Source organism: Aplidium turbinatum, chromosome 18, assembly GCF_918807975.1.
Source record: "Aplidium turbinatum chromosome 18, kaAplTurb1.1, whole genome shotgun sequence".
Lineage (NCBI taxonomy): Eukaryota > Metazoa > Chordata > Ascidiacea > Aplousobranchia > Polyclinidae > Aplidium > Aplidium turbinatum.
The window spans coordinates 258,811-274,740 of record NC_137489.1 but is presented as its reverse complement, the minus strand read 5'-3'; the positions used below and the strand labels follow the sequence as shown (position 1 = coordinate 274,740).

Below are 15,930 nucleotides of genomic sequence, written 5' to 3'. Positions count from 1 at the left end.
TCATGGCTGGATGGCTCCAAAGACATTTTTGAAAAGCTGACTTGATTTCGTCTTATAACAAATAACTGAAACGTAAAATTGGTTCTAAGCCATTGTAGATAAGTAAAAATTGCAACTTCGACCCCGTCAACGCAGTAGCTCATAGAGACCATACGAAGAGAGACTCCTTGATCAGTGGAATTTCGTCCACACTCCTAAGAGAGCGTCTTCTAGAAAAACCAAACTCTGACTTTCGATCAAGCTTACGCCAAGGCTCGAGCTCTCGAATTGGCTGAAAGCACTTCCGAAACGTATTCTCACCACAACATATGTGCAGTGCAAACTTGTTCAACTGAGCTACCTACAGTTCGACACGAGAATTCCCACACAAGTAAAAGCGAAGCTTCCTCAAGCCGTGTACGCACAACCGCAGCAATAAGACAAAAGAAAAAGAACATGTCGAACAAATTTACATGCTTTTTCTGTGGTAGTCGTAATTGGCACCGTAGAACTCAATGTCTTGTAAAAGAAGAAAAATGTGATGATTGTGGCAAACTGGCCATTATGCCAAGTGTTGCTTAAGTCGTAAGGGTGTTGTTCAACAAGCAATTGCATAAACTCACCTCGTCTAGCTTCAATGTCTACACTGCATTCTACATTTTCTAAACATGTTGTATGTGAAGTGAAAATTAACGATACCTTTGCTAACGCTTTAATCGATACTGGAAGCACAAATAGTTATTTAAGCAAGACCTTTGTGGACAAAAACCACATTAAATATACGTCTCTTCGTTTCGTTGCAAACATGACTAACACTTCATTAAAAACCGAAATTTATGGTATTTGTATTTGCAACGTTAAACTGAAATTTTCCAATAACTGTTACGAACAGGCAGAATCTCTTATTATGCCGGAATTGGTTTCTGACGCAATCATAGGCGATGACTTACTCGAACGCCATAAAAGTGTAACTTTTCAATTTAATGGTAATTTGCCTAAACTTTTTGTATCATCTGTTATGCCTGCAGCACAAGTCGAATATCCTGAGTTGTTTTCAACGAGTAATTAACAACTTTATTGTAAAACACAAATTAAAATGCGTAAATGCCTACTTGGATAATATCACCGTGAGAGGAATGACACAACAAGAGCATAATATCAATCTCGCAGCACTACTCAGAGCTGCTGAAGAAGATCACTTTGCATTTAATAAAGCAAAAAGTTTGTACAACCGCATGGAAGTTTGTTTGTTGGGTTACCAAGTTGGAGCTGGAATTATAAAGCCAGATCCTCAACGTATCAAAGCATTGCAAGATTTGCCGGCACCAACAACAAAGAAAGAATTGCAGCGAATCATGGGATTGTTCGCCTACTACGCCAAATGGATCTCTAACTTCTCTGCAACAGTTAGGCCACTCGTGCAAACAGAAAAATTGCCTTTAAGTTGTGAGGCTTTGGCTGCCTTGAACAAACTGAAAACTATAAGTTAACCAATGCTTCTTTACAACCAATCGACGAATCTATTCCTTTTACTGTAGAAACAGATGCTTCAGACTTTGCCATTGCCGCAACATTAAATCAAAACGGCCGTCCTTTGGCATTTCACGCGCAAACCTTATCAACTTCGGAGCAAATGCATTCAGCAATTGAAAAGGAAGCCTACGCAATTGTAGAAGCATTGAGAAAGTGGAAGCATTTACTGCTGGGAAGACACTTTAACTTGATTACGGACCAAAGAAGCGTATCCTTTATGTTAGATTTGCAGGGGTTCTCGTTTTATTGCAGGGGTTTAAAGTTTTTATTGTTGATTATAAGGTTTATAACCCCTGATAACAGCAGAACCGCTGCTGGCGTAACAAAGCTTCGATGGCGTAGAGATAACACAATGAGTCTCAAGTTCTTTTATTCGTGAGTTCGAGTTGAATTTAGATTTTGAATTTGAAAAGTTATCTTATGAGTCTGAGTTAATTTTCAGTAATATTATGAGTCTCTCTTAATTTTCAGTAATATTATGAGTCTCTCTGTCTTTTCAGTAATATTATGAGTCTCTCTGTCTCTCTGTCTGAGTTAAAATTGTTTTGTGCAGAGGTATATATATAAACCACTTTCAGAAAAAGGGAAAAAGCAAACAGTTAATGTACGTAATTTAAAATTGGCAAATTTCAACAATGTTTACGAACTAGGTTGAACTCCTGCTAGTGAGATTCCGTCACGGGGTGAACTGCGGATACAACGTTTTGTTAAAGCAGAGAAGATCGAAAGCGATGACTTGCCATTAAACAGAATCACTTGAGGAAAGCTGCCGGTGAAAGGTTATTTGAGTAAAAATGATCCATTAATATTATCTCGGTGCACCGCAAGTGAGTTTTCTTAAGAAACGCAGCTATTTATTCTCACTGTTGGGTTCAGTGAGTTTTTAAGAAACGTAAATGTTATGTGAGAATTACATTTTGTAGAGAGCTAAAAACAATAGAAATTCATTCGGGTCCCTACAGATTTAAAACATCCTTTCAAGGTGCAAAATCATTAAAGTAATTAAATCAAAATCAAAAAAGGTCCGACCGTCTACGAACCGGCGTCGGTCGCTTTCGTTCAGACATGTGCAGATGGGGCCTGGCTCCCTCACCGGGATGCGAGTGTGGCGCCACAGACCAGACAGTAGATCATGTCGTCCATGACTGCCCAATCCATCAACCACCACATGGAACGCTTGGACTGAAGGCCCTGGATGACGAGACTGTCGAGTGGCTGATGACATCATGCCCAAACATATAGTCCGAAAGAACAGCTCATACGACGAAGAAGAAGGTGCAAAATGATAAAATACAACGTTGGCGTTTGGAACTTTCACCTTATAACTTCTCTACCGTTTACAGACCAGGAAATAAAAACACTACACCTGACACCTTCTCTAGAGCAACATCTGCATCTGTGACAACAACATCAGAAGCCGCCCTAAAACTGCTACATAAATCACTTTGCCGTCCTGGTATTACACGATTGTGGCATTATATAAAAACGAAAAACCTTCCTTATTCTTTGGAAGCCGTGAGAACTGTCGCAATGCAAAGACTGCGCCGAAATTAAAGCAGCTTTTTATAAGCCCAAAGAGCAACAACACCTCATCAAAGCAACCCAACCTTTCGAAAGAATCAGTATGGATTTTAAAGGTCCTGTAGCATCTGCCACCAAGAACAGATACTTGTTGGTGATCGTGGACGAATTTTTTAGATTTCCCTTTGTATATCCGTGTGCCGACATGAAGGCATCTACTGTTATTGAAAAATTATATGATTTATTTTCCGTGTTTGGATTTCCGTCGTATGTCCACACCGACCAGGGTGCCAATTTTATGTCGAGCGAACTGAAAGAGTGGCTGCATGGAAAGGGTATTCCGACCAGTCGGTCTACTAGATACAACCCTGAACGATATAACGGCATAGTGCGGAACGTTATTCTTTTGGGACTACGAGTCAAAAACTACCCGAGACTTTGTGGGAAAACGTGTTACCCGATGTATTACATTCGTTACGTTCACTTTTGTGTACTGCTACAAACTGCACTCCGCACGAGCGCATGTTTTATCATTCTCGTAAGTCTTCAATATGTGGTATCTATGCCTGCCTGGCTAAAACCAGGACCGGTGTATGTAAAACGTCCTGTACGTAACAAGAGCGACTTATTTGTAGAGGATGTCGAGCTTATTGAAGCTAACCACCAATACGCTCACGTACGCCTCAATGATGGACGTGAAACTACTGTATCATTGCGTGACTTAGCACCTAATCCTAAACAGATTACCACCACTCATGACGACGAAACGCTAACGGAGCCATTAGAAATTGATTTTGGAATGTTGGAATCATCTCAACCTCGCTTGGATCCTGCTCCAATTTTACAAAATATCGAATTGTCAGAAACTGGTCCTACCATTCCTGAACAAAACTCATCGTTACGTCGCTCCACACGAACACGTCGTCCTGTTGTGCGCTATGGAATTCATACGTGACTTGGTTTTTGCAACTTATGTATTTTTTTACTGTGTTTGGCTTGAATCCTTGTACTTGTTATAATGCGGTGATGTAATTTATGTAGTGTCGAGTTTTTCATTTAACCGGGGGTGAATGTCGTGAAGTTCTGTTCTGTTGCTTAAGGCTTTGTGTTGATTGCAGCGGCGCCGCTGACGTGTAAGGTCGCGTCTTTCTTTACACCTTTGTTGAGTTACCATTCACACGTTGCTTGTGTTGACCAGCTCAGTGGCCGAGTGGTTTCGCCTTCGGCTCTGGTGCTGGTAGATCTGAGATCGATTCCAGGTCGGGTCAAACCGAAGACTTTAAAAACGGTACCGATTGTGTTCTTTCTTGCATAACGCAGCGAGAATGAGTCGGGTAATAATGTGATAACATCGTAAACCTGATATAAAATTAAAAATGAGCCCTGTCGCTAAAAGACCTTAGCTGTTGTAGAGCGACAATAAATAAAACCATAACGTTGCTTGTGTTGAAGTGGGGTGGTGCTAGTATAGTTTTCTGTTGCTGTTAGCCTACATTGAAGGTGTATTATTATTTTATGTTATGCTATATTTTTCAGACGCAGTGCTTAGCCTATTTAGTTTATTAAAGCCTTTAAAATGGTGTCATCTACTTAAAATGGTGTAATGTGTTAGTTAATTCTATTCGTTACAGTAACTATTTCAAATAATGTATGTTTTACTTTTTTTTTCTTGCCTTCTCCCTTTCTGCAGCGCCAGCATATAACTTATTGAATTTTATTTTGTAGATTATTTTCTCTGAGGATAAGCGTTGTCATGATGGGTGAAACGTCAGTGAAGCAATGAAACAACTTGTAGGCTATGTTTCTGCTTTTATTTCGCATTCATTATATAAACGATGCAACTACTGCTAGAAACAATAATATTCCTGATGAACATCCAAACTTTTCAGTATAGTTAAAGTCGAATAAATTCATAAACAACAACTCAGCGATGTACAAATGCAACTACAGTAATGCTGCCTGCATGTGACGTAATACCTACTGTGCTGCTATGCAGTCAGGCGCGGATTTATGGGGGAGGGCCAGGGGGCCGGCCCCCCCCGAAATTTTGGGAGAAATTCTTGAAATTGTATGTTTCCGCACCAATGGTTTGATATGCTTCTAAACAGCTGATATTAGTCCCATGGCGGACTTAACTTATCCCGGGGAGGGGAATCATTTTTTGTTATTATTATGGTTAAAATTATCCATCGATCAGACTCCGTTATTTTCTTTCATACAACTTCAACTACATTTTAATAGCAACATTTGTTGGAGCTGACTCAGCTGAAGCCAATGCTGAACCAAATGACGTCAGTTGAAACAATCTGAAACCTTGAATGGCTGTTTTATAGTTTTCATTATAATTTCCATCAATTACCGTATATGCTGCAAACATACAAATATCCAATTGGTCATGGAAACTGCATACAGGGTTTTAAATCAGATTTCAAGTTTGGGCTACTTTGCATGCTTAGCAATTTTTTATTCCAGCAAAATTTATTTTTTAAACATTCATAGATATGGAAGCTACACCGTGGAGTCACCGAAAGAAAGCGCGTAGGTTTTCTCGGTCAAAGTTTTCCCCCAACTCTAAATAAAACTTGTTTGTTTGTTTATCTTTATCCTGCATTGCAGGAAAGCGGACTTGAGCGCTATGCATCGGTGTAGGCTACGCCTCCGACATACACCTGACCCACGCTGCAGCCGACTGCAATGTCTGTTTCCGGTTGTCTGCTCTACTTATGACTTAAATTTGGTACTACCCATTACTCGAAATCGATCACTGGGTTTTTGCAATTATCGTAAAGTTTCTTGCCCAGAGAAACAACAGCAAGTGCGGGTGGCTGGAGTCGAACATGCAGGCTCTCGACTGCGAGCCCAACGCGCTCATCACTCGGCCACTGCTGCCGACGAAAACTTAAGCGATAGAAGAGCGAGTGAGCTAGCACGACACACACTGGACAACAATCACCGCGAAAACAAAACAAGCAGCCACTCCTATTGCTACCTCAACCCGCAAAAACTTGTTGACAATTCACGGGCAAGCATCGAAAAAACACACAATTCTCTACGTGATACCTATGGTCACAGCGGTAAACCATAATCTCTTTGTGGGAAAATTGTAACATAAGATTCCCGAATCCGTTCGTCTGTATGTAATGACCGAAAAGAAACACTCCTCTGAAACGTCTATTCGAGAAGTGTATTCCTGTAAAATTAGCCTGCGGCTATCGAAAATGGGATGCAACACCGTACACCACTAAAACCTGTCACTACAGAACAAACTACTTAGATAAAGACGGAATTTCTGTCCAGCTAGCAAGCACTAAGCAAACAGTTAAATGTGCGACTAACTCTCAAGCAACCATTTCACGAATGACCAGAATAGATATCAATATCTCAAACTCACGTACGCAGTAGCCTACTGTGACGTAATAGTGAAAGACATTGTCACGCAATTCAAACAGGTGTTCAAAGGTGATGATGCAATATTTCATGTTTAAACAGGTTTGACACAAGTCTTACGAACGATGGTGCAATTTTGGCTCATTTTTAGGAATTTCCATGACGTAAGATTCAGTAGACCTGAACGGTTTTATATGACGTTTGATTAGGTGAACCATTGTCGGGAACAACCTATAGCCCTGATGTTTCACATACATTGACAGAATACGAATAACAGCCACTCCAATGCATTCCACCTCGTTGTGCTCTCTGCACAACAAGTGTTGAAGTTGCGCCGAAACAAGACCATAGATTCTTCTAGGGCTGTGCAGTCGGACACGTGAAGTCGGCGGGATTTTGGCGTGTCCGGAGTCGGCCAGTTATCAACCGAGAAGTTAGAGTCGTATATTTTTTGCTCTGGATTCTTCTTGTAGTTGTAAGCAAACTTCTAACACCAAACGGTACGTAGGCTAATCCTCAGGCCTCAGAAAAATATTGCTGTGAATTTTTTAGCTGAAATTTAGCTACAAAACTTGTAGATGGAAGAATTTTTTTAGATGGAATAGATGCAATAAAATAGATGGCATAGAAGATTTCTATGATGGAATGGAAAAAAATTTCAGGATGGAATATGGAAAAACGTCTTCCGTCCCATACCTCGCTTACTGGACGAAATTGGACTTAATAAGTGGGAACTACTGTAGGCTTTTATTATGTTGATTTCTGTGAATACCTCGGCCTAGCCTACTATTTTTTAAAGTCTTTGGTATGAAACGATTAAGGTGTGTTCCAACAACCTGCTGCATTTGAAGTGAAAGGTTATTGGTCTGTCATAAGAAAGGCTGGAACCACTTGGTTGGGTCAATGAAATGTGATTATTGAGCGAGAAAAATTAGGCTACATGTTTTTTTTCTGTTTCATGGGAACACGTGACCAAGCAGGTCATGGATCCGTTGCTATATAGGAACCAATGTTTGCTTTTGTTAAATATTTGATCGTTTTTGACAACATACCAGATAGATTTCGATCAATCGAAATTGATTGAAATCTTACTATAGTAGCATCGCAGCCGCTTGTTTCGTCAGAACTTCAGTATCCTGAAGAAAATGTGAAGGCCTACCGTATATGTAACTGCATTTGATTGTTCATAACGATCAACCTTTCAAGACTTACCCTTACTCAACTAAAACACAAATAACAAGCCCTTACCCCTGACTCAGGCAAAGCACCAATAACGAATTCTTAACCTTCGCCAAAGGTACAATTATAACTTTTGCGTTTTTAAATTGTGATAACTTTTTTAAAGGAAGCCATATTGACCTGAAATTTCATACATTTTTTAGTTAGATTGCGTAGGCCGAATTTCAGAAAAGAATCTCTGCTCGTTCCCGGGATAGAGGGGGCAAGTTGTTCAGACAGACGGCATAGGCTAGGTACAATTGTACCTTCGCATATTTTGTATGGAATTATTACAAGAAAAAATTACAAAATTTTTATGTTTGAAGGAAAATTTTATTGAAGAAACATCTTATTTACAACTTCAACGATAATTTAAGAAGATTATTTATTCGTTTTCACAACCACACAGCTGTTCTTTGTTTTCGCTTCTATAGTATCGGCAGACACAGCAACTGATAACAATCATAACAGGATTTGTAGGCCATGAGTGGTGTATTGAAACGTTCGGATGCTAGGCCTACCTACAGTAACCCATGTCGCCTGTTGGTGAGGTCTGTGCAACCATCTTTGTATTTACCTCACAATTTAACTTTTAACATCTTAAATTTAACAAAAATTAAATTCTTAAAATTAACGTCTTTGAAATATTTACCTCACAATATCACACGAACGTTGACAAAGCATCAACTGATATTAAAGTGGAACTGCTTGAAATCCAAACGAGAACTGATCTAAAGGCAGAGTACATGGAAATCAATCTTGGGGCTGTTTACTGCAATGACCTCGATCAAGTTTCCACGTCTGAGAAATTTTGTGCCTTTAAACATCGCATTGCTTGGTTCAACGCACGTGCATTGTTTTCCAAATCCATCAGCAGCGTACTAAACATCTGAAAATGGACTTCGGATTGCCAGTAGGCTACGGTGGCCTCCCAGACAGCCACTTTATCTGGTCCAGATGTTTAAGTAGCAGTAGCATGCGCTACTTTAGATTAAGTAGCGGTACTTTCGCGCAGATTGAAAGGAAGGTTGTGCAAAGGGTGTGTAATGTGTATGAAGCGCGATGTGTTATGAAAGTGAATGAGATGAAGAGGATAGAAGTGTGAATGGTCCGCAACACGTTTCTTGACTAAATTACAAATGATGTCGAGAGAGTGGACTGATGTTTAAATTTAGTTGCAATAAATTGTTTTCAACGAGCGTTTGTCCACAAGCCACTGTGAGTTGTTCACATTTAATTGTATGGACAACGTTAGTTTTTGTCGGGTTTAACAAAACGTGGATTTTATGATGAAATACGAAAATATGAAATTTTACAATTTGTAGGTTACATATCTGATGACGTCATGCCGCGAGCTTCACACATGTATCTGTTGCTATTGTGGGATGACGTCACAATTCGTGGTTGTCAGGAACGGGAGTCCGAGAAAGCTCAAAAGTAGCAAAAGAATTCCGAGATTTATTAAGGAAATGTTTAATGCAAATTTACACAAAACAACACGGCGCCATTATCACCAGTTTCGTCAGCAATGACCATCAGTGACGTCAGCAATGACCATCAGTGACCACAGAAATTATGAAACTACTAATTATTCCGTCATATCGAAATAGTCAATGTTTTGTTCTTTATGTGCAGAGGGTGGGGGGGAAGCATTGTGGGGGGGCTCAGGATTTTTGGGGTGGCCAACAGCAGCACCGAGCCGCAATGCTTCCATCTTCACTCCAAGGGCGCTGTTTTGGTATGAAGGTGACTAAAAAAAAAATTAGTTATGAAATATATTTTTCACACAGTTTTACAAAGTGGCCAAATAAAGCTGGTTGTTTATTTCTGTTCGACTGAAGTTCAAATGACGTCACAACCACAACCTGTGGTCTCACAATGGCCGGCACACTCAGCTAGAATTACCAGCGATGCTTACCGGAGCTTGTCGAAAGACTGGCTTCCTCTTTTCGGCTTCCTGGCTGGAGCTATACGAAACCAACCTCATGGATTTCAACAACCTGACAAGCAAACACGTCATTGGTGACGTCAACATGACGTGATCATACAACTTGTGAAGACCATGTGATCTACTGAGGAAACATTCAAAGCTAGTGGATGAGTCTAGGTGGCATCCACGACGAAGTGTCGCGGCTTCATTGTGAGTTGTGACTCAATCGAATCAAATGTTGTTTGCCGCCAGAATGTGACGTCACAAGTGACGGCTCCTTTACGTAAAACGTCACTACTCACCCTTTCTTGGCAGGCTTCGGTGACGCAACCCTCTCCATGGCAACGTGTTCGACCACCAGATCACTTAGCAACGGGTCAGGCAGCTTGCTGGTCGACTTGTTGGCGGTGACGACCACGTTTCGTTTCGGTTCTTGATCAAAACTTTCCGACCTGCACTTGAACGTTTCCGCCATCTCGTGGACGACCTGAGGAAACGCCAAATCATGATCCTCAACACTTGGTGGAGGCACACAAGACTTCTCTGCCGTTGTTCGTCGCGTGAGCCTCTGGGGGCGAGGGTGTATCCTTTTACCACCCCAGATTTACGATGTTCCCGGACTATCTATGTCTGCCGTTAATCAGCCACAAATAGAAGACGAGCTAAACACAACCGACTTCTCCGTCAGACGTAAACACCTCCCTCGCCCTGCGGAGACAGGTGCGTCGCGTGCACGAATGAGGGGACAGTTATATTCTTCTTGGGTCGCTACAGGGATGGTGATGAGAAACAGACCGTGTTACAGAAGTAGAACTCTGCTAAGTTGTCACCTCTGCAGGAAAGTGATCAATTAGGCAAACTGGAAATAAACTACATGAGAAACTCAGTATTGGACAATTGGACATGGACAATATAACCTATTAACCACACATAATACAACAGTGATTTAGCGACAAAAAAAACCTAACAAATGGCAGTTTTATGCTGATCTGAAATAGTTGGTTGCTCTTTCTAGCTGATGGTTGCTTCAGAAAAATCTTCATCTTTGGTTTTGTGACACATCATGTACAGCTAAAGCATCATGTACAGCTAAAGCATCATGCACAGCTAAAGCATCATGCACAGCTAAAGCATCATGTACAGCTAAAGCATCATGTACAGCTAAAGCATCATGCACAGCTAAAGCATCATGTACAGCTAAAGCATCATGCACAGCTAAAGCATCATGTACAGCTAAAGCATCATGCACAGCTACAGCATCATGTACAGCTAAAGCATTTACCAAACATTTACTGCAGAAAATACCGCTGAGTCTGGTGAGAAAATAAAGTTGGAACAAAACGTGGCACGTTAGAAACCTCACCTGTCTTTTTTCCTTCTTCATCGGTGGGAAAGAGTGGGTTTGCTTGGGATGGCCCATCCATTGCACAGACTCCACCAGGTTCTTTAAATCTTTCTCCACAGCCCGAATGAAACCCCCATCGTTCCTAAGATGTAAAGCCGCGATTATTAAACAAGAAATCATCCATCGCACTTCAAGCTGATCACAGTGAGATCATACTTGGCGACAGTGACATCATACTTGGCGACAGTGACATCATACTTGGCGACAGTGAGATCATACTTGGCGACAGTGAGATCATACTTGGCGACAGTGAGATCATACTTGGCGACAGTGAGATTATACTTGGCGACAGTGAGATCATACTTGGCGACAGTGACATCATACTTGGCGACAGTGAGATCATACTTGGCGACAGTGATGAGAAAGTCAGAATATCGTTGTTTCGATTGGGAACCGAAATCATCCGTTTTGATGTTAAGAGCTTCAGCCAGACGTTTGTTTCTTGCGTAGACGCGGCATTCCTCGTCACAATGGAGCGTCCTAAGGAAGGAAGAAGGTTGAGCAATGAACTGAAAGCATCGGGGATCAAACAATGTCAGGAATGCAGAAGATCCGAATCTTGATGTGACCTAACCTCAAGTGGGAGGTGCCTGGTTGGATCAAGCTCCCGATGTGGACTTCATCCTTGGAGGACATTGCCGAGTTGATGCTCAAAACCAAAGCTCCTCCAGCCGAGCACTCAACACGATCTTCGCGACGGCCACATGGACACTTGAGCGTCACCTGAAGAGAGAATGCAAATCGGTTGCAACCGCCCGAATTTGGTCAGAACAAGCGATAATGCCGCTTTCAATAATAATCGATAATATGGCAAAGTGTGGTCATAATTCATATGCTAGATGAAGATGAACTGGCCATGTGGCAAGATGAACTGACCATTGCTTTGCACGGTGTGCTCGGACATTGTAGACCGGGATGACATGGAGTCGCACACGGATGAATACATTCCACTCTCATGATGCTGCATGGTTGTCTGCACATGTCATCAGGATCACTGCAAGGCTCCCTGTGAACACCATCATCACTTGTTGTCACAAAATGTTAGCATACGATATCATGCAAAGAAATACTAAGAAACATAAAACGATAAAAAGTATAAAACAAGTCCAGGCTGTTAGAACGTATGAAATAAAATATCAAAATTATTATATTGGCAACACTGACCTGTGGCATGGTTTGGGGCATTTGTGTCCGCAAGGGAGAACTTTGCCGCATTCTTTCCCGCACGAAACGTTGTCAACATGACACATAATGTTCCCTCGAACCACTCTCCCGCAATTGCACGGTTTCTTAACCAACTCAGTGCAGGGGGGGCACTTCTCATCAGTGTGGCAAGTGTGCCTCACTAAAAAGCATTCACTTATAACTGCAAACCCCTGTGTTGGGAAATAACTCACCAATGACATTATAAATGTTTTCAGTGAACCAGTATCACGCCACAAACATACATACCCGGATGCGAACAAGCATGCATGCGCGTACACTCGTTGGGACACTCTGGTGGTTTACTCCCGCAAGGAATTGGGGGGAAAATAACTTGCTCCCCACAAAAGCAGCGCAGCTCATCGAAGCTGACGTCATAACACACGTGACAGGTGCCACGGTGGCATAAATCATCGCATCTGTGCTTCCCGCATGTGAGTCGTTTGCCGCATATCTGCGAGCAAACATGCTCCGAGTCCTGCGCCGGAAGTCAAGTTAAGTTAAAGGGGCAGACAAGCCCATTTTCAAATGCAAATTGAGAGTTGAAATACATAAAGGGGATATTCAAAAACACGTTGCACTTGTTTTTATGAAAAAATACCCATTTGTTCTCACACAATCTTAAAACAAAGTTTTGGTTTTGCAATGCGAACACACACTGCATCAACTGTTGTCGAAATAAAACATTTGCTTACGTGACGTCATAACCAGAGTTCGGCAAAAACATTTTGCTGGTTTAAGGTGTGGAATGCAGCTGCAGATAAGGTTTGAAGCGTTGCAACAGTAGATAAGATTATCACAAGTAAAAATTTTAGCTCAGATTTAGTTTATTGTAGCTTTGATACTAGATTACACCATTTTAGAGACCACATTTACACTAGGCCTTGCACTGTTTGCAGGAAACAAGCAAATGCGATTATTTTGCTTCAGTGCTACAGAATGGTTTTGATGGGATTTAGTAACAAGAGGTTTAGACAGTCAAGGGTTGTAGGGGCTTAAATTTATTTATTTTTCATCTTTAGTCATGTTTGTGTACTATCAGACATGTTTGTAGGCCTATCAGACAGGCTAAACTAATATGCCTACCTCAATATACGGTACATGCTTTCCCAGTGCCATACCTTACTTGAATAGATTAAGCTAAACCTGTTACAGTTTTGTACTCATCATGACAAGTCGATGTGTTGTATATGACTGTTCAGTGTTCATCTGGTGGTTCTTCATACAAGAAAATTGAAATGGGACCAGTTTGTAAACACCACAAGAGTATGGCCAGGAGCAACAGAGACCAGCATAATAATGCCGACTCCATTTCAAGGAAACAGATTTTCAAAATCTTCTTTAATTTAACATGGGACTTGCTACACAGCTTAAATTAAACCGCAATGCATGCCCTTCAATTTTTTTCAAAAAAATCCATTTCAACAGCTCTGCAACCTTTGGAGTCAAGGTCCAGTGGGGAGACAACTCCGCAACAAAATTCCAATCCATCCATACGACCGGCTGTCAGGAAACGTCAAGTTCTTGAAGTAATTTTGGCTTAACAATTATGTTGCTACATGTTTGTTATAAAGTACCGTACATAAGTTGGGAAATGGGGACTCTGGGGAGTACTGTACCATCCTTGAGAAATTGTTTTTCATATAATTTAGAATATCTTCCAGCTAAGCCTATTACATTTTTGTTGCTGCCTGCTGGCATAGCGATTCCTATCCTAGCTACATGTAATTTTAAAATGACCCATCTATAACTCACCAAGTATTTCAACAAAAACAAGTCCTTGACAAACTGGTGTTTATTTCATTTACTGGCTAGCACTATATGCAACGGTAACGTAACAGTGCATAAATGTGAGTTTTCTTTATTAGCCTACTGTCTTGTAATGTTGAGTTGTATTGTGCTGTTTTGTAATGTGTTTTTTGTGTTCATAGTTGTCCTGGTATTCTAATGGGTCATGCCAAACAAAAATCGTTATTTGTTATGCCGCAACACAATACGACATATCGGATTTTCGTGTTTGTTTGTCAAAAGGATGCCATGAAGCCAAGGAGTGTGGCGAAAGGTAGAAAATTTTAACTCTATAATAAACTAACATATGAAATAACGGGTGGCGACGATGTCGTCCCCTCATACATCATACATTGCTTGCTGCTTTTGAGAATCATGCTGCCAAAATGAGTTTCATTTGTAAAACTGCTTGTGTCTTGGTTGGTTGGTTGGTTTTGAATCTTTATCCTCGCACTGGCAAAGCCTTGATTGGTTATTCCTGGTAGTTTCGCATACTTGTGGAGGCTCTTGACACAGGGCCGGTTACCGAGACTGGCAAAGTTGAAGTTTTCCGATTGTTGAAGTGTTGTTGCCGGGGAATTATTCCATTCACTAGGTGCCATTGAATGGGGAGCAGTCCTGAAAGTGCGTTGCTCAAGCGCACACCCCGAGAGTCGAACTTGCGCCGCGTGATCTTGAGCCGAGCGCGTAACCACTGAGCTAACGGGGCGGGATGGGAAGGCCTATTATTGGTTTTTTGTTACGAATTTGTTATAATAGATGTAATAAACACATCTACAGATAAGTTTTTATTGGCTTGTGAGCAAACATCACTTTGGTCTGCATTTCTTTTATACTATGCATAGACAACTTGTAACTGCTATTCATTCCAACAAGAATAGCAGCAGGTCTACCGCTAGGTTTCGGATTAGCTATCCGAAAGCAAAGCATAGGGAATGAGGCTATTCTCTAAAAACGATCAAAGAAAACCCCACTTACCATAAGTTATCTATACACCATAATTTTATGAAATTAGCAATATTCCAAAACTGCTACTTTATAATATGTGTACTGTGTAGTTGTAGTATGTGATTACCCAGTCAGCAAAATCAGTCATTTTTACATTGATTCAACGTTTTGCAGACGTTGAAACAATGTAAAAATGACGGATTTGACGCAAATTTAGTCATTTTTATTATTCATTTATTTGACGCAAAATTCGTTATTTTTACATTGATTCAACGTTTGCAAAACGTTGAATCAATGTAAAAAGGACTGATTTTGTTGACTGGATAAGCATGTGCGGTAAAGTGAAATGTGTGCAGCAATCATTGTGACTACCATACATTTTTATTGATTTAAAATGCATTATCTTTTTTAAAGATCATGTCAAGAGCCTCTTGAAGATTGCATTGTGTGAAAGGGAAACATTGGCAGAACACCGAGAAAAATGGGAGAGCACACCTCTTCCCATGCATTTATGCTTAGACGTTTGCATCCAGATGTTTCTGATGCAATTGCATCTTATTTTTTACGGTTTTCTAACCAAAACCCGTCTTAAATGATGTAGCAATACCTAAAAGTGGGCAATCATGTTGTATTATATTCATGTAACCAAAAGTTGCTTTTAAATACGCTATAGGCACATTGTCTACAGACAGTTTGTTCGGTGGATCTGGGGTTACCTTTGTCATTCAATCCGTGTGCCTCTGCCGCCATGCGTTGTTTCGGCTATTAGGTCGAAATTTTCAAGTGAAGATAGAAAATATGTTGGATTTAAATTATCCTGATTTGAAATAAAAAGAAGTCACAATTCAAAGTCTGCTTCAAGAAAAGCTTTGCCGTGTGCATAGAGAGAGTGATTTTTGTACTTGTACACTAAAGTATACCTATCAGAGTTCTTGAGAAAATGTTCCTAGTTCTTTATAAACTAATATGGTGCTTGCCTGAAGCTAGTTGCTTTCGGTGTTCATTTTATCAACTACTA

General features: G+C 40.7%; 1 protein-coding gene across 1 annotated transcript in view; it reads right to left on the bottom strand.

The window, feature by feature from the left end:
- Positions 1-9,079: 9,079 nt before the first annotated feature.
- LOC145787424 (transcriptional repressor NF-X1-like) overlaps positions 9,080-15,930 on the bottom strand; it is a 42,061-nt gene continuing 35,210 nt past the window's right edge. Inside the window, exons 17-25 of the mRNA XM_082599166.1 lie at positions 12,426-12,654; positions 12,138-12,318; positions 11,850-11,979; positions 11,548-11,696; positions 11,319-11,453; positions 10,932-11,055; positions 9,871-10,055; positions 9,557-9,638; positions 9,080-9,388 (exon numbers count right to left, since the gene is read on the bottom strand). Of these exons, the coding sequence (XP_082455292.1) occupies positions 9,227-9,388; positions 9,557-9,638; positions 9,871-10,055; positions 10,932-11,055; positions 11,319-11,453; positions 11,548-11,696; positions 11,850-11,979; positions 12,138-12,318; positions 12,426-12,654 (1,377 nt within the window). The 3' untranslated portion in view covers positions 9,080-9,226. The remainder of the gene's footprint in view (positions 9,389-9,556; positions 9,639-9,870; positions 10,056-10,931; positions 11,056-11,318; positions 11,454-11,547; positions 11,697-11,849; positions 11,980-12,137; positions 12,319-12,425; positions 12,655-15,930) is intronic.